General features: G+C 52.5%; 1 protein-coding gene across 8 annotated transcripts in view; it reads right to left on the reverse strand.

Annotated features, from left to right (window-relative positions):
* Window positions 1-20,537, reverse strand: part of DOCK6 (dedicator of cytokinesis 6) — a 60,806-nt gene that overhangs the window by 9,766 nt on the left and 30,503 nt on the right. For 4 of the 8 annotated variants that reach the window (XM_035287010.3, XM_035287008.3, XM_035287006.3 and 1 more), the window contains 18 exons: window positions 19,893-19,985; window positions 19,538-19,633; window positions 17,679-17,819; window positions 14,558-14,671; window positions 14,291-14,461; window positions 12,752-12,891; window positions 12,494-12,663; window positions 8,604-8,764; window positions 7,982-8,164; window positions 6,619-6,745; window positions 6,206-6,290; window positions 5,361-5,457; window positions 5,083-5,217; window positions 3,973-4,125; window positions 2,836-2,994; window positions 2,619-2,719; window positions 368-560; window positions 142-285 (listed from right to left, as the gene is read on the reverse strand). In XM_035287010.3, the coding sequence (XP_035142901.3) occupies window positions 142-285; window positions 368-560; window positions 2,619-2,719; window positions 2,836-2,994; window positions 3,973-4,125; window positions 5,083-5,217; window positions 5,361-5,457; window positions 6,206-6,290; window positions 6,619-6,745; window positions 7,982-8,164; window positions 8,604-8,764; window positions 12,494-12,663; window positions 12,752-12,891; window positions 14,291-14,461; window positions 14,558-14,671; window positions 17,679-17,819; window positions 19,538-19,633; window positions 19,893-19,985 (2,463 nt within the window). The remainder of the gene's footprint in view (window positions 1-141; window positions 286-367; window positions 561-2,618; window positions 2,720-2,835; window positions 2,995-3,972; window positions 4,126-5,082; window positions 5,218-5,360; window positions 5,458-6,205; window positions 6,291-6,618; window positions 6,746-7,981; window positions 8,165-8,603; window positions 8,765-12,493; window positions 12,664-12,751; window positions 12,892-14,290; window positions 14,462-14,557; window positions 14,672-17,678; window positions 17,820-19,537; window positions 19,634-19,892; window positions 19,986-20,537) is intronic. The other 4 variants (XM_078360599.1, XM_035287009.3, XM_035287007.3 and 1 more) reach the window with 1 other exon arrangement.

Genomic DNA, 20,537 nt, shown 5'->3' on the forward strand with positions numbered 1-20,537 from the left:
CCACAGTGCCCAGCCAATTCTCCTTCTTTCTAAGTCCCCTGCTGGAAGAGTCTAGGAAGCAGATCCGACGATGCCTCCCTGGCCTGAGCCCCCTCTCCTACCCCCAGGCCCCTCTCCTGCCCTGAGTCCCCACAGTCTCACCATGGTGAAGTAGGCAGCTGCCTCTTCCAGCAACCCGACCAGCCCCAGCTCAGTGAAGTGCTTGCCAGAGCAGAAGCCCTCCTCATCGGGCGACAGGATGTCGTCGGAGATGGCAGACTCCTCTAGCACGTTGGAGGAGATGTTCTGGTGCGGGAGAGGTGGCATCAGATCATGGTCTCCACTGCACATGTGCTGCCTGCCACCCCCCCACTCCCTCACCGCTCACCTGGAAGGAAACGCAGCCCACGGGCAGGTGGCGGCGGTCCTCGAGCAGGGCAAGGTACTCGGCCACGAGGGCGGCAGCGTGTACCATGCACTGGGCGGCCTCAGCGTGGTTGCCCAGTTCCGCGTGCTTCCCGGCCATGCTCTTTAGCCAGGTCAGCCGCAGGTCTGGCGAGCCCTGGTAGCCCCGGGCAATTCTGGAGTCGAGGTGAGGTGAGGGGGGATGTGAGGAGGGGACCTGCTTCCCAATTGTCCATCCCCTTCACTGGTTACCCCCAGGTCTGCCCCAAGCACCAGCCAATCTCCTCACCTGTACCCCATCCCCTCACTCACTCCCTCACCTGTCTGCCCACCTGTCTTCCCTTCACCTGTTTTCTCACATGCTGGCCAGTCATCTCTTAACGTGCCTGCCTTACATATTCCTCCAAGTCATATTCCTCCTCATTTGTCCTGCTGTCTCCCACTGACGAGCCAGTCTCCTCACCTGTACCCTACCGACCTGTCTATCCCCTCACCTGTCCACCCCCTCACCTGCCCACTCACTCACCTTTGTACCCCGTCACCCGTCCACCCCCTCTCCTGTCCACCCCCTCACCAGTCCACTCACTCACCTTTGTACCCCCTCACCCGTCCACCCCCTCTCCTGTCCACCCCCCTCACCTGTCCACTCACTCACCTTTGTACCCCTTCACCCATCCACCCCCTCACCTGTCCACTCACTTTTGTACCCCCTCACCTGTCTACCCCCTCACCTGTCTACCCCTCACCTGTCCACCCCCTCACCTGTCCACCCCCTCACCTGTCCACCCCCTCACCTGTCTACCCCTCACCTGTCCACCCCCTCACCTGTCTACCCCTCACCTGTCCACCCCAACTGTCCAACCCCTCACCTGTCCACCCCCTCACCTGTCCATCCCACCTGTCTATCCCCTCACCTATCTACCCCCTCACCTGCCCACTCACTCACCTTTGTACCCGCTCACCTGTCCATCCCTTCACCTGTCTATCCCACCTGTCTATCCCCTCACCTATCCACCCCCTCACCTGCTCACTCATTCACCTTTGTACCCCCTCACCCGTCTACCCCCTCACTTGTCTACCCCCTCACATGTTCACCCCCTCACCTGTTCACCCCCTCACCTGTCCACCCCCTCACCTGTCTGTCCCTCACCTGTCCACCCCCTCACCTGTCTGTCCCTCACCTGTCCACCCCCTCACCTGTCTACCCCCTCACCTGTCCACCCCCTCACCTGTCTGTCCCCTCACCTCTGTCCACTCACCTATCTACCTCTCACCTGTCCACCCCTTACCTGTCTATTCCCTCATCTGTCTACCCCCTCACCTGTCCACCATCTCACCTGTCCACCCTCTTGCGTGTCTATCCCCTCACCTGTCTACCCCTCACCTGTCTACCCTTTCACCTGTCTGTCCCCTCATCTGTTCAACCCCTCACTTTCTTCACCTGTCTACTCTCTCACCTGTTCATCTCACCTGGCCATCCCTTTAACTGTCTCCTTACCTGTCCACCTCCTCACCTGTTCATCTCAGCTGGCCATCTCTTCACCAGACCATCCCTTCACCTGTGTCCTCACCTGTCCACGCCCTGACTTCCCTACCCCCTGACCTGTCCATCCCCTCATCTGTCTGTCCTGTCACCTGTGTCATCATATGTCTCCTTTCTAAATCCCCCGCTGGAAGGGTATAGGACAGACAGATGAGGGGGTGGACAGGTGAGGGGTAGACACTCCCTCACTTGTGTCCTCACCTGTCCATTTCTTCACCCGCTCACGTGCCTGTTTCCCACTAACCCGTCCATCCTACTCAACTGTCCTCACCTCTGCAGCACCTCCCACTTCCTCTATTCCCCCATCTCCTCACTTATCCTGGAAACCTGAGTCACCTGAACTCATGATTTTCCCCTTGCTTGTGCACCATCTCACCTGCTACCCACCTCTCCCTCCAATACGCCCCACCTCCCCCATCCCCATCATGCGTCCGTCCGCTCCTACACTCCTCAACGGGTCTAGTCTCTAGATCTCGTATCCGTTTACCTGTGGGCAGCTCACCTGTCCCCTCACCTGACCTGGCTCTCATCTGGCATCCTCTTTACCTGTTTACTCACCTTTTCTCTCCTTACTTGTACCCTCATGTCTGCTCACCTGTCCCCCTCCCCTGCTCCCTCCTCACCTCCTCAGACATCTCCTCTCATCCCTGTTCTCTCTGTACCTGATGGGGTGCGGGCTGTTCCGCCTCACCTGTACATGAGGTCGATGAGCATCTCAGGGTCCTCCTGGTGCTCCTTCATCTTCACCGTGTCCGTCAGGATCATGTGCAGGTTGAACATCAGGTCCTGGACCTGGAGCCGGGGAATGTGCAGGGGCCAGTGAGAGCGATAGGAAGTGAAGGGAGCCAAGGTGGTGGGATCGGGCGTTACGTGAAGGGGAGGCGGGGAGGGGGCCCAGCAGGTGTCACCTGCTCCGCAAAGGTGCTGTCCCGCAGCCCCACGTCCTCCTCAGCATAGGTGAGGATGGTTTTGAGTGAACGTCGCAGGTGCTCTTCACTGAAGTTCTGCGTTGTTCCCACCAGGGATGAAAGTGACATGGTCACCTGCATCTTCACGCGGGCAAAGTTCTGCAGGGACAGGGGAGGGCGAGTGGAGCTGGCAGTCTTAGACTCCAGACCCCACCTCAGGGCCTGCTCAACCTGCCCACCTGGCCCTTGCATTCTTTTTTTTTTTTTTTTATTGAGACAGAGTTTCACTCTCATTGCCCAGGCTGGAGTGCAATGGCACAATCTCAGCTCACTACAACCTTTGCCTCCTGGGTTCAAGTGATTCTCCTGCATCAGCCTTCCTAGTAGCTGGGATTACAGGCACCCGCCACCATGCCCAGATAATTTTTTGTGTTTAGTAGACACATGGTTTTACTATGTTGGCCAGGATGGTCTCGAATTCCTGATCTCAGGTGGTCCACCCGCCTCAGCCTCCAAAACCAAAGTGCTGGGATTACAGGCGTGAGCCTCCATGCGCAGCTCTTCCGTTTTTTTTTTTTTTCCGAGATGGAGTCTCACTCTATTGCCCAGGCTGGAGTGCAGTGCACTCACTGCAACCTCCGTCACCCGAGTTCAGGCAATTCTCCTGCCTCAGCCTCCTGAGTAGCTTGGATTGTAGGTGCATGCCACCACGGCTAGCTAATTTTTGTATTTTTGGTAGAGACAGGGTTTCACTGTGTGGGCCAGGCTGGTCTTGAACTCCTGACCTCAAATGACCCTCCTGCCTTGGCCTCCCAAAGTGCTAGGATTACAGGCGTAAGCCACCATGCCCAGCCTACCTTTTGTTTTTGTTGCTCAGGCTGGAGTGCAGTGGTGCAATCATGGCCCACTGCAGCCTCAAACTCCTGGTCTCAAGTGATCCTCCCACTTCAGCCTCCCAAAATGCTGGGATTACAGGAATGAGCCAGGGCACCTGACCCCAATTTCATTCTGAGCCTTCCTCTTGCCCTTTATGCTTAGGGACTGCCTCCCCATCTCTCACTCCCTCTATGGCCCCGAGACCCCACTGGCCACCCTGACCAGAACCCTGTGTGGACCACGCCTCCTTGCCCCACTCACGTGGCCGATCTCGAAGTTCTGTCGCATGAGCAGGTACAGCGAGGCGCTGGCCTGTGTGCGGATGGTGCTGATGCGGCTGCCACAGTGTCGCAGGAGCCTCAGGCACAGGTCGGCACACAGCTCCGTGTCCTCCTCGAACAGCAGCTCCGGGAACTGCCCCCCAGGACCCAGACAGACACTGTCCAGCCCCTCCCCATTCTGGCTCACAATGGGAGTGGCCCAAATGAGGACTGCTTGGGCAGAGACATCTGTTTGTGTTCTGTCCTCTTTGGCCAAGGGCCACTGGGTTTGGAGTCAGACCTGGGTTTAAGCGCCTTGCTGTGTGACCCTGGGTGAGTGCCTTGGCCACTCTGATCCTGCCTGCCTTCCACTGTAAACTGTGGCAAAGCAGTCTGCTCAGTGGAGTTGCAAAGCACATAGTAAGCACTTACACTTAGTGATTGAGGTACTCTTTTTTTTTTTTTTTTTTTTTTGAGACAGGGTCTCACTCTGCAGCCCAGGCTGAAAATGTAGTCGTGTGATCACAGCTCACTGTAGCTTTGAACTCCCAGGCTCAAACCATCCTCCTGCCCCAGCTGCCTCAGCCCCCCTAGTAGCTCCTTAGTAGCTGGGATCTCAGGTGTGTGCCACCCAGTCTGGCTAACATTTTTTTTTGAGACAAGTCTCATGCTGTTGCCCAGGCTGTAGTGCAGTGGCATGATCATGGCTCACTGCAGCCTTGACCTTCTGGGCTCAAGTGATCATCAGCCTTCCTAGCAGCTAGGACCACAGGTGAATGTCACCACACTTGGTTGATTTTTTTGTAGAGATGGGGTCTCACCATGTTGCCCAGGTTGGTCTCCAACCCTGGGCTTACATGATCTTCCCAACTCAGCCTCCCAAAGTGCTGGGATTACAGGTGTGAGCCACCATGCCTAGTCCCAGGTAATTTTTTAAATTTTTGGTAGAGATAGGGGCTTTGCTGTGTTGCCCAGGCTGGTCTCAAACTCCTGGCCTCAAGCAAGCCTCCCACTTTGCCCTCCCAAAGTGCTGGGATATAGGCGTGAGTCACCGCACCAGCCTAGAGCTTCTGTTGCTTTCTAAGAATCATGGTTGTTGAGTGGTGCTCACCTTGGACACAAGGGCCCGCTGGGTGGCCAGGCCATGCTGCAAGAAGAGGGCACTCTGGGCACTGCCCAGGCTGTACAGCACAACCTTCAGCACTGCCCCCAAGACGCTCTCCCGGGCTTCTGACAGCATCACCGTCTGGAAGGGAGGGAGTCAGAAATCCTGGTGTTAGAGCCTAGGGTGGTTATGGGGACAGGGAAGGGGAGGCATTATGGAATCAGAGGTCACGGAGCACTGCAGCTGGGCTCAGAGCACAAGGCAGATGCTGGATCAAGCCCTACCTGCACGATGATCTCCAGTGTGTCCAGAACCACTAGGCTTGCCTCAGTTGCCAGGTTCCCTTCCACCAAGGCCTCGTGTTCCATTTCATCCTTGGTCCTGGAAGGGGAAGCGGGACTTGGGGCCCCACTCAGGGTGAGATCCTATTCCATGGCTGAGCTCTCTCCTTCCCCTGGCAGTCCGGGGCTGCTGGCTCCCTTGAAGCTGTTCTGTTTTTTTTTTTTTTTTGTATGTATGTTTTTTTTTGTTTTCTGAGAGAGGGTGTCACTCTGTTACCCGGGCTGGAGTGCAGTGGTGTGATTACAGCTCACTGCAGCCTCAATCTCCCAGGCTCAAGTTATCCTCCTATCTCAGCTTTGCGAGTGGCTGGGACCAGGCACATGCCACCATTCCTGGCTAATTTTTTTTTTTTTTTTTTTTTGAGACAGAGTCTCACTCCATCGCCCAAGCTGGAGTACAGTGGCGCAATCTTGGCTCACTGCAACCTCCATCCTCCTCCTGGGTTCAAGCAGTTCTCTGCCTCAGCTTCCCAAGTAGCTAGGATTACAGGCACCCACCACCACACTTGGCTAACTTTTATATTTTTAGTAGAGATGGGGTTTCACCATATTGGCCACGCTGGTCTTGAACTCCTGACCTTGTGATCCACCCGCCTTGGCCTCCCAAAGTGCTGGAATTACATTTGTGAGCCACTGCACCCAGCACCTGGCTAATTTTAAAATTTTTTGTAGAGACAGGGGTCTCACTATGTTGCCCAGGCTGGTCTTGAACTCCTGGACTCAAGCGATCCTCCCTCCTCAGCCTGAACCGTTCTGAACCCAGCAAACTCCCTCCCACCCACACCCACTTGTCCACGCGGTCTGAGGTTTGCTTCCAATGTGTGATGCTCTTCCGCCAGCGCACGTTCTCCGGATTCCCAAATGGGCTCCTCTCTGAGGCGCGTGGGCGCATGATCACAGATGCGTAAAAACACAGGGCACATGTGAACACCAGGAGAAATGCACAGGCATGAAGATATTCGGGTGGGCTGACCCATGAGGACACTGGGTGGAGCAGAAGCCTGCTCGGTGGACACACATGGGCAGACACGAGTGACAGATGGGGATGCACAGGCCCATGTGTACGGTGATGACGCCTGGACTTCTCCCCCGGAAAAGTGAGGCAGAAAGTAAGCGAGGGACAGCCCCATTCATGGGGTCCCTTGACACAAGGTGGGAGCAGCTGGTGGGATGGGGACATGTGGATGTGTCACCCTCTTACCACGACTTCGCCGAACCATTTCTTGTCGAGCTCCGATGGTGCCTAGGATGGCTTCCTCCAGCCGCGCCTTCATATCCAGTGACTTTTTGAATGTGAGGCTGTTGATGCGCTCAAAGGCTTTTTTCCCCTGGGAGGGCAGAGAACTGGGGTTCAAGGTCGACTCTGCTCTTTTCGGTGGGACCTGAGCTGGCCCTTCCCCCCCCCTTTTTTTTAGACAGAATCTCACTCTGTTGCCAGGCTGGAGCGCAGTGGTGCAATCTCAGCTCAGTGCAACCTCTGCCTCCTGGGTTCAAGTGATTCTCCTGCCTCAGCCTCCCGAGTAGCTGGGATTACAGGCATGGTGCTACCACGCTCAGCTAAGTTTTGTATTTTTAGTAGAGGCGGGGTTTCACCATGTTGGCCAGGATGGTCTCCTGACCTCGTGATCTGCCCACCTCAGCCTCCCAAAGTGCTGGGATTACGGGCGTGAGCCACCCGTGCCCGGCCTCGCCCCATCTTTTTCTTTGTGCTGTTTCTCACCTCCAGGCTCCTGTGCTTAAAGACAGTTTACCTCTTTCCTCTAAATTTTTACCAGTTTTTTTTCTTTGAGACAGAATCTTTCTCACTCTGTTGCCCAGCCTGAAGAACAGCGGCGCGATGTTGGCTCACTGCAACCTCCACCTCCCAGGCTCGAGCGATGCCCCTCAGCCACCTCTGTAGCTGGGACTACAGGCTTGCACCACCATGCCCAGCTAACTTTTGTATATTTTGTAGAGATGGGGTTTCACTATGCTGTCCAGGCTGGTCTCAAATTCGTGGGCTCAAGCAGTTCGCCAGCCTTGGCATCCTTAAGTGCTGGGATTACAGGCGTGAGCCACTGCACCTGGCCGATCTTTTTTTTATTTTGAGACGGAGTCTCACTCTGTTGCCCAGGTTGGAGTGCAGTGGTGCAATCTTGGCTTACTACAACCTCTGCCTCCTGGGTTCAAGCGATTCTCCTGCCTCACCCTCCCAAGTAGCTGGGACTACAGGCATGCACCACCATGCCTGGCTAAGTTTTTATATTTTTAGTAGAGACAGGGTTTCACCATGTTGGCCAGGCTGGTCTCGAAGTCCTGACCTCAAGTGATCCACCTGCCTCGGCTTCCCAAAGTGCTGGGATTACAGGCGTGAGCCACCATACCTGGCCTCCACATTCCAAATTCTATTTACAAAGGCATTTCTCACTTGATTCCTTGGCTCAGCACAAAGACAGTCCACCCCTTTACTCTCAGTCCCACAGAGTTCTCTGCACAAAGACAGTCCACCCCTTTCCACTCAGCCTGCAGCCCTGAGTACATCCTTAGCCTGCCTCCTCCATCATCTCCTGCCCACACCCTCGAACCTTGTACTCGAAGGCAGCCAGGCAGAGGTACAGCAAGTCCAAGAGACGTCCCAGCTGGGGGAGCATCAGGTCAGTGGCCCAGCGCTGCAGGAGCGCTGGCTCTGCGTTTTTCAGCACCCACAGCACACACGCCAGCAAGGTCCGGCTTGACTCAGCAGAGAGGGCACAGCCCGCCCGAGAAGCCTGGGGCCGGAGAGGAATCAAAGTCAATTTCCATTTTCTCCATGTGAGATGAATCCTGGCCAATCAGTACTTTATTTTTTTTTTGAGGCGGAGCCTCGCTCTGTTGCCGGGCTGGAGTACAGTGGTGCCATCTTGGCTCGCTGCAACCTCCACCTCCCAGGTTCAAATGATTCTCTAGCCTCAGCCTCCCGAGTAGCTGGGACTACAGGCACGCGCCACCACGCCCAGCTAATTTTTGTATTTTTAGTAGAGACAGCGTTTCACCATGTTGGGGCCAGGATGATCTTGATCGCTTGACCTCGTGATCCACCTGCCTTGGCCTCCCAAAGTGCTGGGATTACAGGTGTGAACCACCGCACCCGGCCCAATCTGTATCTTGATACATGGCTTCTCTCATTCAAAATGAATGACATCTGTGGGGACAAGCCTCCCTACTCACCGTTGGTGGCCCTTGGGAGATGCTGGCCCGGGAGCCAGGGGCTAAGGGGCCACCAGCAATGGCCATGGCCACAGAGGGGTTGATGGTGCCCGAAATGTCCCCTTCACCTTCTGTGTCTGAGTCAAGCATTGAGGCCAGTCTTGACCGCTGACCTGGGACCTCTGGCAGGGAAGGACAGAGGGAGAGATAAAGCCTTGGTAAACGCTGTCCTTATCTCAGATTTCAGAAGTCTTCCCTCACAGCCAGGCACAGTGGCTCATGTCTGTAATTCCAACACTTTGGGAGGCCGAGGCAGGTGAATCACCTGAGGTCAGGAGTTTGAGAGCAGTCTGGCCAGCATGGTGAAATCCTGTCTCTACTAAAAATACAAAAAATTAGCCAGGCATGGTTTTGGGGCCTGTAATCCCAGCTACTTGGGAGGCTGAGGCAGGAGAACTGCTTCAACCCAGGAGGTGGAGGTTACAGTGAGCCAAGATTGCACCGTTGCACCCGCACTCCAGTCTGGGCAACAGAGCGAGACTTTGTCTTGGGAACAAAAAAAGAAGTCTTCCCTCACAACAGTCCCAAGAGTGGGTCTCTGGTTGTCTGTTCCTGGAACTCGCTTATTTTACTTATTATTTTTAGATGGAGTCTTGCTCTGTCGCCTATGCCAGAGTGCAGAGGCACCATCTCGGCCCACCGCGATCTGTGCCTCCCAGGTTCAAGCAATTCTCGTGCCTCAGTCTTCTAAGTAGCTGGGATTACAGGTGCACGCCACCATGCCCGACTAATTTTTGTATTTTTAGTAGAGGTGGGGTTTCACCACATTAACCAGGCGGGTTCAAACTCCTGACCTCGAATGATCTGCCTGCCTTGGCATCCCAAAGTGTCAGGGTTACAGGTGTAAGCCACCGTGCCTGGCCAATTTTATTTTCTCTTTTTCGGAAAGGATCTCACTCTGTCACCCAGGCTGGAGTGCAGTGGTGCAATCTTGGCTTACTGCAGCCTCAACCTCCTGAACTCAAGTGATCCTCCCAGCTCAGCCTCCCGAGAAGCTGGAACTGCAGGTGTGTGCTGCCAGGCCCAGCTAATTTTTGTATTTGTTATAGAGACATGGTCTCACTAGGTTGTCTAGGCTGGTCCTCAACTCCTGTACTCAAGCGATCCACCCACCTCGGCCTCCCAAAGTGCTGGGATTATAGGCGTGAACCACCGTGCCTGGCCTTGATGCTATTACCATAGCATCAGTCAGCACTGATATAGCATCTCCTATGTGCCAGGTGCTGCTCTAGGACCTTAAAAATATTCACTCCTCCAAATCATAGCAGCTTGAGGAAAACAAAAATTCGTTTTTTTTTTTTTTTTTTTTTAAAGACAGAGTCTTGCTCTATCGCTCAGGCTGGAGTGCAGTGGCGTGATCTCACTGCAACCTCTGCCTCCCAGGATCGAGTGATTATTCTGCGTCAGCCTCCTGAGTAGCTGGGATTACAGGCACCCACCACCATGCCTGGCTAATTTTTTTTTGTATTTTTGGTAGAGACGGGGTTTCACCATGTTGGTCAGGCTGGTCTTGAACTCCTGACCTTGTCACCTGCCTTGGCCTCCCAAAGTGCTGGGATTACAGGCGTGAGCCACCATGCCCAGCCTAAAAAATAACTCTTAATTATCAAAACAACCCTATGGAGATAAGTACTTTCATTAGTCCCACATTATGGATGAAGAAACAGGTACAGAGAGGTTAACTTACTTGCCCAGGGTCAGATAGCAGGTAAATGGAAGAGCTACAATGCTTTTTTTTGAGATAGAGTTTTGCTCTTATCACCCAGGCTGGAGTGTGATGGCATGATCTTGGCTTACTGCGACCTCAATCTTCCAGGTTCAAGCAATTCTCCTGCCTCGGCCTCCTAAGTAGCTGGGATTACAGGTGCCCACCACCATGCCCAGCTAATGCTTATTGTTTTTTGTTTGTTTGTTTTTGTTGTTTTGTGCTTTTTGAGATGGAGTCTCACTCTTGTTGCCCAGACTGGAGTGCAATGGCATGATCTCAGCTCACTGCCTCCGGGGTTCAACCGAGTCTCCTGTCTCAGCCTCCTAAGTAGCTGGGATTACAGGTGCCCGCCATCACGCCCAGCTAATTTTTTGTATTTTTAGTAGAGACAGGATTTCTCTATGTTGGCCAAGCTGGTCTTGAACTTTTGACCTCAAGCAATCCACCTGCCTTGGCCTCCCAAAGTGCTGGGATTACAGGCATGAACCACCTGTGCCCAGCCCAAAAGTTACAATTTTATCCTCAACAGTCTGGTTCTGAAATCTATGCTCTTAACAAGATAACCCCCCATTTTCTCTCCTAAAAAGTCTTAACGGAGGGAGAAGTTGCCAACAAATATATAGCAGATCTTGCCCTAGAGTCTCCTGAAACAAAAGGTAGACTGAGTCTAAATAAAGTTAATTAAATAAACTTTTTAATTTTATTTAAAATTAAATAAAATTTAACTTAGTCCAGCCTAGCTCAATTCCTGATTGAACTGAGGTGATCAGCCCATTATCCTTTTTGCCAAGAGAGGAAAAGGAGACTTCTCACTGAAGGATGACATTGCTTCATCCCTATGGATCTTTTCTATGCAATGCCCAGAATATAATTAAAAAAACTGCAAGTGATGAGGCAGGAAAATGTGATGGATAAAAGAGAAAAAGAACAGAAGCAGATACATAGATGATCAAATCTGGAAGTCAGCAAACAGAAACTTTTAAAATTAGAAAAAAGTTGAGCAAAAATGAGACAAAAGATGGAGAATTTCGACAGGGAATTTGGATCTACCAAAAAATCAAATGGATATTTTACAATGGCAAAAACCCCCCAATATCTGAAATTAAGAACTCCAATGGGCTGGGTGCGGTGGCTCACGCCTGTAATCCCAGCTCTTTGGGAGGCCGAGGTGAGTGGATCACCTGAGGTTGGGAGTTTGAGACCAGCCTGACCAACATGAAGAAACCCTGTCTCTATTAAAAATAGAAAAAAATTAGCCAGGCATGGTGGTACATGCCTGTAATGCCAGCTACTTGGGAGGCTGAGGCAGGAGAATTGCTTAAATCCAGGAGGTGGAGGTTGTGGTGAGCTGAGATTGCGCCAGTGCACTCCAGCCTGGGCAACAAGAGTGAAACTCCATCAATAATAATAATAATAATAATAATAAAAAAATAACTCAGTGGATGGGGTCAATGGGACACTCAGCACAACAGAAGCCACAAGTGGTGAACTCACAGTGAACAAAAAATTTCTCTATTAAATTATAGAGAGGAAAGAATGAAAAAACAAAACAAAACAGAACAGGGTATAACAGATGTGTGCTGTGATCAAAAGGCCTAATATACATGTAATTGGAGTCCCAGGAGAGAAGAGTGAAAATAAGGCAGAAAAAAATTCAAGAGAGAATGGCTGAGAATTTCCCCAAACTGATGAAAGGCATCAACCCACAAATCCCAATTTTGTGCTTCCAACTATTATACTGCACCAACAATACCTATAAGTGTTTGTTGAAAATGAGTGAATCAATTAACTCCAATCATTTTCTCACCTGGATGTTCCCCACTTTCTGCTCTTAGAAAATAATAAATGGTACAATATCATCTCCCATCTATTGTAGGCTGAAAATATATCAGTACTACAGCCCCCCACATTTTCACATAACCTTATGAAGTAGTTGGTGTTATTACTGTTCCCATTACGGGGGAGAAACCTAAGGCTCAGAGAGGTTATGACTTGACTAGTCTGTCCCAGTACTTTAAACTTCTCTGCTAATCCTAATGCCTATATTCGTACCCCTGACTGTGTTCTCCCACCTTTCCTATCCTGTGCCTTCTGTGACCAAGTCCCTGGATCATGTGACCACATTCTCCCCTGGCCCACTGACCAGCAAAGTCATGCAGCCGTGGCAAGGTGTCCCGTGCAATCGATAGCAGTGGCAGGTACAGCTCAGCCACACGAGCCTTCACAGTGGCCTCAGCGTAGCGGGGGTCAGTGTCGTGGCTGCATAGCAGGCTGTGCACAGCACTGATGGCCTTCTTGTGCAACAGGGATGCCCTATGGGATAATGGGGTGCTCAGGACAGGATGGACATGGCTCCTGGACTGTCCCACCTTCCCTGAGTCTAGACAGGGCCTCTACTCACCCCTCAGCCTCGGGCTCAAGGGCCAGCGCCAGCTCCGTCAGCAGGAGCCCAGCTAGGAAGTGCTGCTGCCGGAAGGGTCCACTCAGTTCGAACATGCTGGTCACCTTGGGGTCCGGGGCTTGGCTGGAGAAAGTGGAGCTCTGCAGAGAGTGGGGGGAAAATGGGGGATGCCAACAGTCAAGGTCAGAGGTGAGAGGTCACCATTAAAGCCATCTGAGAGGTGACAGAAATCATGGTGCCAGTAGCCACAGATGAGAAACTGAAGTCAAGTCATCTGGAGGTGACAGTGGATATGGGTTTCAAGGCCAGAGGTGAGAGGCTGAGGTTAACCCATCTGTGATGTAAGAGGGAATGGGGTCAAAAGTCAGAGGACTTAGAAATCGCGGATCAAACACTGGGCTGGGAGTTAGGATTTAGGGGAGAGAAATCAGAAGTTAGTCTTTCTGGTTCTTTTAATTAGAAGAGAAAAAAAAGAAGTCCTTCTGGGAAATTGCTGAGAATGATAGGAGAGATGAAGGGTTAGAGGTAAAAAGTCAAACATGGCCGGGCACGTTGGCTCACGCCTGTAATCCCAGCACTTTGGGAGGCCAAGGCAGGTGGATTACAAGGTCAGGAGTTTGAGACCATCCTGGCCAATAGAGTGAAATCCCATCTCTACTAAAAATACAAAAATTAGCTGGGTGTAGTGGTGTGCGCCTGTAGTCCCAGCTACTCGGGAGGCTGAGCAGGAAAATGGCTTGATCCTAGGAGGTGGAGGTTGCAGTGGGCTGAGATCATGCCACTGCACTCCAGCCTGGTGACAGAGTGAGACTCCATCTCAAAAAAAAGAAAAAAAAAGTCAAACATAAGGAATCAGTTAACCTAGGCAATGTCCCACTGTGAAAGGGGCAGAAATGAGGGAACCTGATGATAAGCAATCAGTTAACCTAGGAAATGGCCCACTGTGAGAGGGGCAGAAATGAGGGAACCTGATGATAAGGAATCAGTTAACCTAGGAAATGGCCCACTGTGAGAGGGGCGGAAATGAGGGAACCTGATGATAAGGAATCAGTTAACCTAGGCAATGGCCCACTGTGAGAGGGGCGGAAATGAGGGAACCTGATGATAAGGAATCAGTTAACCTAGGCAATGGCCCACTGTGAGAGGGGCGGAAATGAGGGAACCTGATGATAAGGAATCAGTTAACCTAGGCAATGGCCCACTGTGAGAGGGGCGGAAATGAGGGAACCTGATGATAAGGAATCAGTTAACCTAGGCAATGGCCCACTGTGAGAGGGGCAGAAATGAGGGAACCTGATGATAAGGAATCAGTTAACCTAGGCAATGGCCCACTGTGAGAGGGGCGGAAATGAGGGAACCTGATGATAAGGAATCAGTTAACCTAGGCAATGGCCCACTGTGAGAGGGGCGGAAATGAGGGAACCTGATGATAAGGAATCAGTTAACCTAGGCAATGGCCCACTGTGAAAGGGGAAGAAATGAGGGAACCCGATGAGATGGACTGAGGTGAGAGGTGGTAGGTCAAAGACGCCAGCCTACCTGGGAGGTGGTAGAGGACACAGAGGGGGAGGGCGAGGCTGGGGGTGACAGGGGACAGCAGGGGAGGTTGAGGGTGACATAGTGCTCGTGGCTGCACAGGATGCGGGTGAATTCCATGCGCAGGGTCAGCAGAGCAGCTGGATTGGGGGATGACTGGAGCCTTGTGGCCACCTGTAGGAGAGGGGCGGGCAGCAGTGATGTCAACATCGCCCCACCCAGCATCCACGCCACACCCACCCCACCCTGCCCCACCCTGCCCACTCCTACCTGCTTGCAGTGGCCCCGGACCAGGTTGAAGATGAAACCGCGGTCCACCAGGGACAGAAGGTCACTGAGGAAGAAGGCTAGGCTGGCGTTGAGGCGCTCGGCCAGCTCCACATCCTGGGGACACAGGGACCTGTCAATTGACACATCCACACCTCCTCCCCAAACCTCAGCCCTCACAGGGGCTTAGCTCTTACTGCAAGGTCCTCTCGCCCTCTCTAGTCTAGAGTTCAGAGCTGGGGAGGGACTACATTTCCAAGCCTCCCTTGCAGTGGAACCACATGAACAATTCTGGCCAATGGGATTTGAGGGGAAAGTGAGGCAGCCACTTACACGGCAGAAGCAGATGCGTGCTGGTGAACTGCCAGGGCCAGACCCACACCGTGACACCTCCACAACCTACTTAATGCTTTGGTTATTTAAATCACTTGTGAGTTGGAAGCGAATTAGCCTCTGCCCTAACTGATCCGCTCTCAGCATCATTTATTTTTTATTTTATTATTATTTTTAAGATGGGTTTCACCATGATGGCCAGGCTGGTCTTGAACTCCTGACCTCAGGTGATCCACCCACCTTAGCCTCCAAAAGTGCTAGGATTACAGGCATGAGCCACCGCCCCCGACTTATTTTGTTTTATTATTTATTTTGAGATGAGTCTTGCTCTTGGTGCCCAGGTTGAAATGCAATGGCACCATCTTGGTCGGGAGTTCAAGACCAGCCTGGCCAATATGGTGAAACCCCATCTCTACTAAAAATATAAAAATTAGCCGGGCATGGTGGTGCACGCCTGTAGTCCCAGCTACTCAGGAGGCTGAGGCAGGAGAACTGCCTGAACCCAGAAGGTATAGGTTGCGGTGACTTGAGATGGCACTACTGCAATCCAGCCTGGGCAACAGAGCAAAACTCCATCTCAAAAAAAAAAAAAAAAAAAAAGGTGGATTCTCAAGGGCATTGTTCTTCCCTAGATCTCTTTGTTGGGCTAATTTCCTCACCATCTGGATCAGCCCCTGGGAAGGCTCCAGTGAGACAAGGTCAGAACCTTTGAGACCAGCTTGGAGGTCATGTGGGATTGTGCAAGGGTTGACCTGGGCCAGAATGCCAGTTCAAAAATCTGGAAGGTTCCCCTCAAATCCGGAGGCCCCACTTCACTTTAGAAACCAGACCATCTCCTAGCATGGGTAACATAGCAAGACCCCGTCTCTACAAAAAGAAAAAAAGAAAGAAAGAAAGGAAAAGAATTAGCTGGGTATGGTAGCATGCACCTGTAGCCCCAGCTACTCTGGAGGCTCAGGTGGGTGGACTGCTTCAGCCCAGGAGTTTGAGGCTGCAGTGAGTCACGATCACACCACCACACTCTAGTCTGGACAACAAAGTGAGACCCTGTCTCAAAAACAAATATAAAAACAAAAAACCACGGGCGCGGTGGCTCATGCCTATAATCCCAGCACTTTGAGAGGCCGAGGTGGGTGGGTCACGAGGTCAAGAGATCGAGACCATCCTGGTCAACAAGGTGAAACCCCGTCTCTACTAAAAATACAAAAATTAGCTGGGCATGGTGGTGCGTGCCTGTAGTCCCAGCTACTCCAGAGGCTGAGGCAGGAGAATTGCTTGAATCCAGAAGGCGGAGGTTGCGGTGGGCCGAGATCATGCCATTGCACTCCAGCCTGGGTAACAACAGCAAAACTCTGTCTCAAAAATAAAATAAAATAAAATAAAATAAAATAAAAAATAAAACCACACCCAAAGAAACCCCAGACAATCTGGCCAGGCATGGTGGCTCAGGCTTGTAATCCCAGCACCTTGGGAAGCCAACGTGGGAGGATTCCTTGAGCTCAGGGGTTGGAGACCAGTCTGGGCAACATTGTGAGACCCTGACTCTACTAAAAAAAATAAAAATAAAAAACAAATAGCTGAGTATGGTGGCTTGTGCCTCTGGTCACAGCTACTTGGGAGGCTGAGGAGGGAGGATCCCTTGAGCCCAGGAGGTCGAGGCTCCAGTGAAGTATGATCATGCCACTGCACTCCAGCCTGGGTGACAGAGCAAAGAGACCTTACCTCAAAACCAAAACCAAAAACAGCCAAGCTGGCCACAGCTGAGCCGCATTCCTGCAGGGTTTCCATTGGCTGGACTGCGTGATGGTCGCCCCTGTTAGCTGGGACATCTGCTCTCTAGTCCACCATAAGCCCCCACTTTCCCAACTGAAATTTGTATTGACAGCAAGGGCTCTGGAGCTGGTGGCTCACATTCAAAACCTCATTCTGGCCCTTGTCAGTCATGCAATTCAAGGGTAAGCTCCTCACCCATTCGATGCCTCGGTTTCCCCATCAGTAAAATGGCGATACGATACTAACTTCGTGAGGTTGTGAGAATTCTGTGACACGATCCAGATAAAGTGCTATAGATATGCAGTAAGTGCTCAATAAATGCTCACTATTGGCTAGTCCGATGGTGGTGGGTTATCAGAACCTATTAACATCAGTGTCACTAAAGTTGGTATACAACCCCCCACTGCTAAATTTGACTGGCTTTTAAAAATTAAAAAATAAAAAAAGCTCAATATTATTACTATTATGATTAGTGTTGGCTTCTAGCCCTCAAGGGCATTGGAATTGGTAATCCAGGGCCTGAACAAGTCCATTGTCAGGGTCTCAGAACATCGACATCCATTTATTGAGCACTTGCTGTATACTCTGGCTGCTAAGGGCTAATGGGTCTACCCTGTCCCTGTGCCCACCAACCCCCATTTTCCTCCTCATCCACGGCAATCTAGGCATCCATTCGCCAGGCATGGTCCTGCCTCGGCCTTTGCATCTGCTATTCCTCCTGCCTGGATTGGTCTTCCCCCAGACATCCCATGGAATGATCCCTCACTTTCTTCAGCTCACCCCTTGAAAGCTCCATGAGGGTAAGGATTTGGGTGTTTTGTGTATTGTTATGTTGCTACACCCAGCACAGGGCTGTGCACACCACAGGCACTCAAGAAACAATACATGAACGGATGCCCCCGGCAAAGTGGATTCTTAGTCTTACAGCCGGGAGGCACTGGACAGGCTTGGTGCCCACACCTGGCTGGCTGTGTCCTCCCTGAGGTTACTTCCCACATTGAGACCCCACATCTCCCACCTTGTGGACACGGGTGATGATCTCCAGGCCCACAGAGCCCACCAAGGCAGTGATGTCGTCCAGGAAGCGCCCAGGGAAGCGCAGCTTGCGGGGTGTGTCCAGTCGCTGGCCAAGAAGCAGGTGCAGCGCCATACTCTTCACCTGGAGGTAAGGTGAGAGGGCTGTGGGTGGGGCTTGAAGGGCTGTGCGTGGAGGAGGCTTGACAGAAGGGGCGTGGCTTTAGTAGCAAGGGAGGTGGGCTGAAGGTACGTTTGAGCTCCATAGCTGCAGGCAGAAGTTGAGGCCTGAGGGATGTGGGTGGCTGGGGCTTGACAAAGCCATGGGCCAATCCTGTGAGCATCCCAGGAGTACAGGAGTGGGAAGGCTGAGAGGGTATGGGAGGGGCTTATGCAGGTCTCACCAGGGCAAAGTCCAGAGGTGGGACAAAGGGTAGGGCTAGAGGCACTGGACTTGAAGGGAGCTCAGGGGATATGGCCAGCAGGCCCTGGGAAGGGGGCATTCAATGCACCTATTGAAGAGTTTCAGGGATGTCTCTACCTTGATCAGAAAGCTTTCCCTTGGGAAGGGGGTGGTGGCTCATGCCTATAATCCCAGCACTTTGGGAGGCCTAGGTGGGTAGATCACCTGAGGTTAGGAGTTTGAGACCAGCCTGGCCAACATGGCAAAATCCAGTCTCTACTAAAAATACAAAACTTTTCTCTAGAGGGACAGGATAAAAGAAAAAAAAAAAAGAAAGAAAGAAATAACAAAATACAAAAATTAGCCGGGCAAGGTGACACGTGCCTGTAATCCCAGTTATTAGGGGGGCTGAGGCAGGAGGATTGCTTGAACCTGGGAGGCTGCAGTGAGCTGAGACTGTGCCACTGCACTCCAGACTGCACAACAGAGCGAGACTCCATCTCAAAAAAAAAAAAAAAGAAAGCTTTCATTTTTGTTGTTGAGACAGAGTCTCACTCTGTTGTCCAGGCTAGAATGCAGTGGCATGATCTTGACTCACTGCAACCTCTGCCTCCTGGGTTTAAGCGATTCTCCTGCCTCAGTCTCCCATGTAGCTGGGATTACAGACACATGCTACCATGCCCGGCTAACTTTCGTATTTTTAGCAGAGATAGAGTTTCACTGTGTTGGCCAGGATGGTCTTGAACTCCTGATCTCAGGTGATCCACCTACCTCAGCCTCCTACAGTGCTGGGGTTACAGGCAGGAGCCACCATGCCCGGCACAGCTTTCCCTTTCTTCCCAGGAATCTCTCTTGCAGGATGGAGGTCTCCTGTCTGGGTCAGGGTCTCTTAGCGGTTTCTGTCCCTAAAGAGTCTCATAGGGAAGGGGGGGCTCTCTCTCTCGCTGAAGGGGGTTTCAGGTACAGTCTCTCCATGGAGACACCACCTTAAGTACCTCTCATCTCTCTAGGAGTGGAAATGGGTCTCTTGGGGCTGTTTCTCAAATATCTCAGCTGCAATCTCAGGGGGCTTCTCTCTTAAAAAAGGAAGGGATGCCGGGGCAGTGGCACGTGCCTGTAGTCCAAGCTACTCGGGAGGCTGAGGCTGGAGGATCGCTTGAACCCAGGAGTTCTGGGCTGCAGTGTGCTATGCCGATTGCGTGTTCGCACTAAGTTCAGCATCAATATGGTGACCTCCCAGGAGCAGGAGACCACCAGGCTGCCTAAGGAGGGATGAACCCGCCCAGGTCAGAAACAGAGCAGGTCAAAACTCCTGCGCTGATCAATGCTGATCAATAGTGGGATCACTGCATTCCCTCCTGGGCAACATAGCGAGTCCCCGTCTCAAAAAAAAAAAAAAAAAGGGGAAGGGGGTCTTCTTGGGGGTATCTTGCCACCAGGCAGGGAGAAGGGGGTCTCACCATGAGCTGGAAGAAGAACCAGGCATGCTGGAGGATGGCCTCGCGCACTGCACTGCTGCTCACCACCCACTGCAGAGCCAGCTCCTCATGAAGCAGCTGGGGACACAGGCAGGGGTCACAGAGCGCCAGGCACCACCCCCTCCAGTACCCACTCTGGACGGCATGCCAGGGGAGGATGCAGCTGCTGGGCTTGGGTTAGTGCAGCAGGAGTGACGCAGGAGAGGGGCAAGAGGAGTGGACGTGCCCTTTCCCTGGGCTCGCCGGACCCTGCTGGGCTCTGGTTGGGGGAGGAACACTGGACCCCTTTGCTGGGGGCTGGGACACAAATGGAGTCATCCACCCCTCCCCCCACTACCTTCTGCACAGTGCGGCTCGGCTGGATGGCTGGTGGGGCTGAGGAGGAGCCCTCGAGGTAGGAGGAGGCTCGGCTAGAGATGCAGTCAATGGCCTACGATGGGATGTGATGGCGAGGAGAGGGTTAGTGTGGATGAAGGGGAGGGCTATATGGCTGGAGAGATGTGTCCACGCAGACGGGGAGTGGGGAAAGGAGGTGGGTCAGTGTGAAAAGAAAGAAAGAAATGATTCCACAAGGATAGGATGGGGCCACGGACGGGCAGTGGGGGCAGGCAGGAATGAGATGGGCGAGCATGTGTGGGTATGGGAGGCTGCTTGGCATGGCCAGGGTGCTGTGGGAGTAGACAGGGCAGTGGGGGCAGGGACAATCAAAAGAGGAGCTGGAGACAGCTGAGGAGTCAAGATCAAGGCGTGTGGGTGTGGGAGAGGAATGTGAGGCTGGGAGGGTGGCTCAATACCTGTCATCCCAGCACTTTGGGAAGCTGAGGCAGGAGGACTGCTTGAACCCAGGAGTTTAAGACGAGCCTGGGCAACATAGTGAGACACTGACTCTACTAAATATATATATATATATATACAAATTATATATATAAACAAAAATAGGCTGGGCGCTGTGGCTCATGCCTGTAATCCCAGCACTTTGGGA

Source organism: Callithrix jacchus, chromosome 22 (assembly GCF_049354715.1).
Source record: "Callithrix jacchus isolate 240 chromosome 22, calJac240_pri, whole genome shotgun sequence".
Taxonomy (NCBI): Eukaryota; Metazoa; Chordata; class Mammalia; order Primates; family Cebidae; genus Callithrix; species Callithrix jacchus.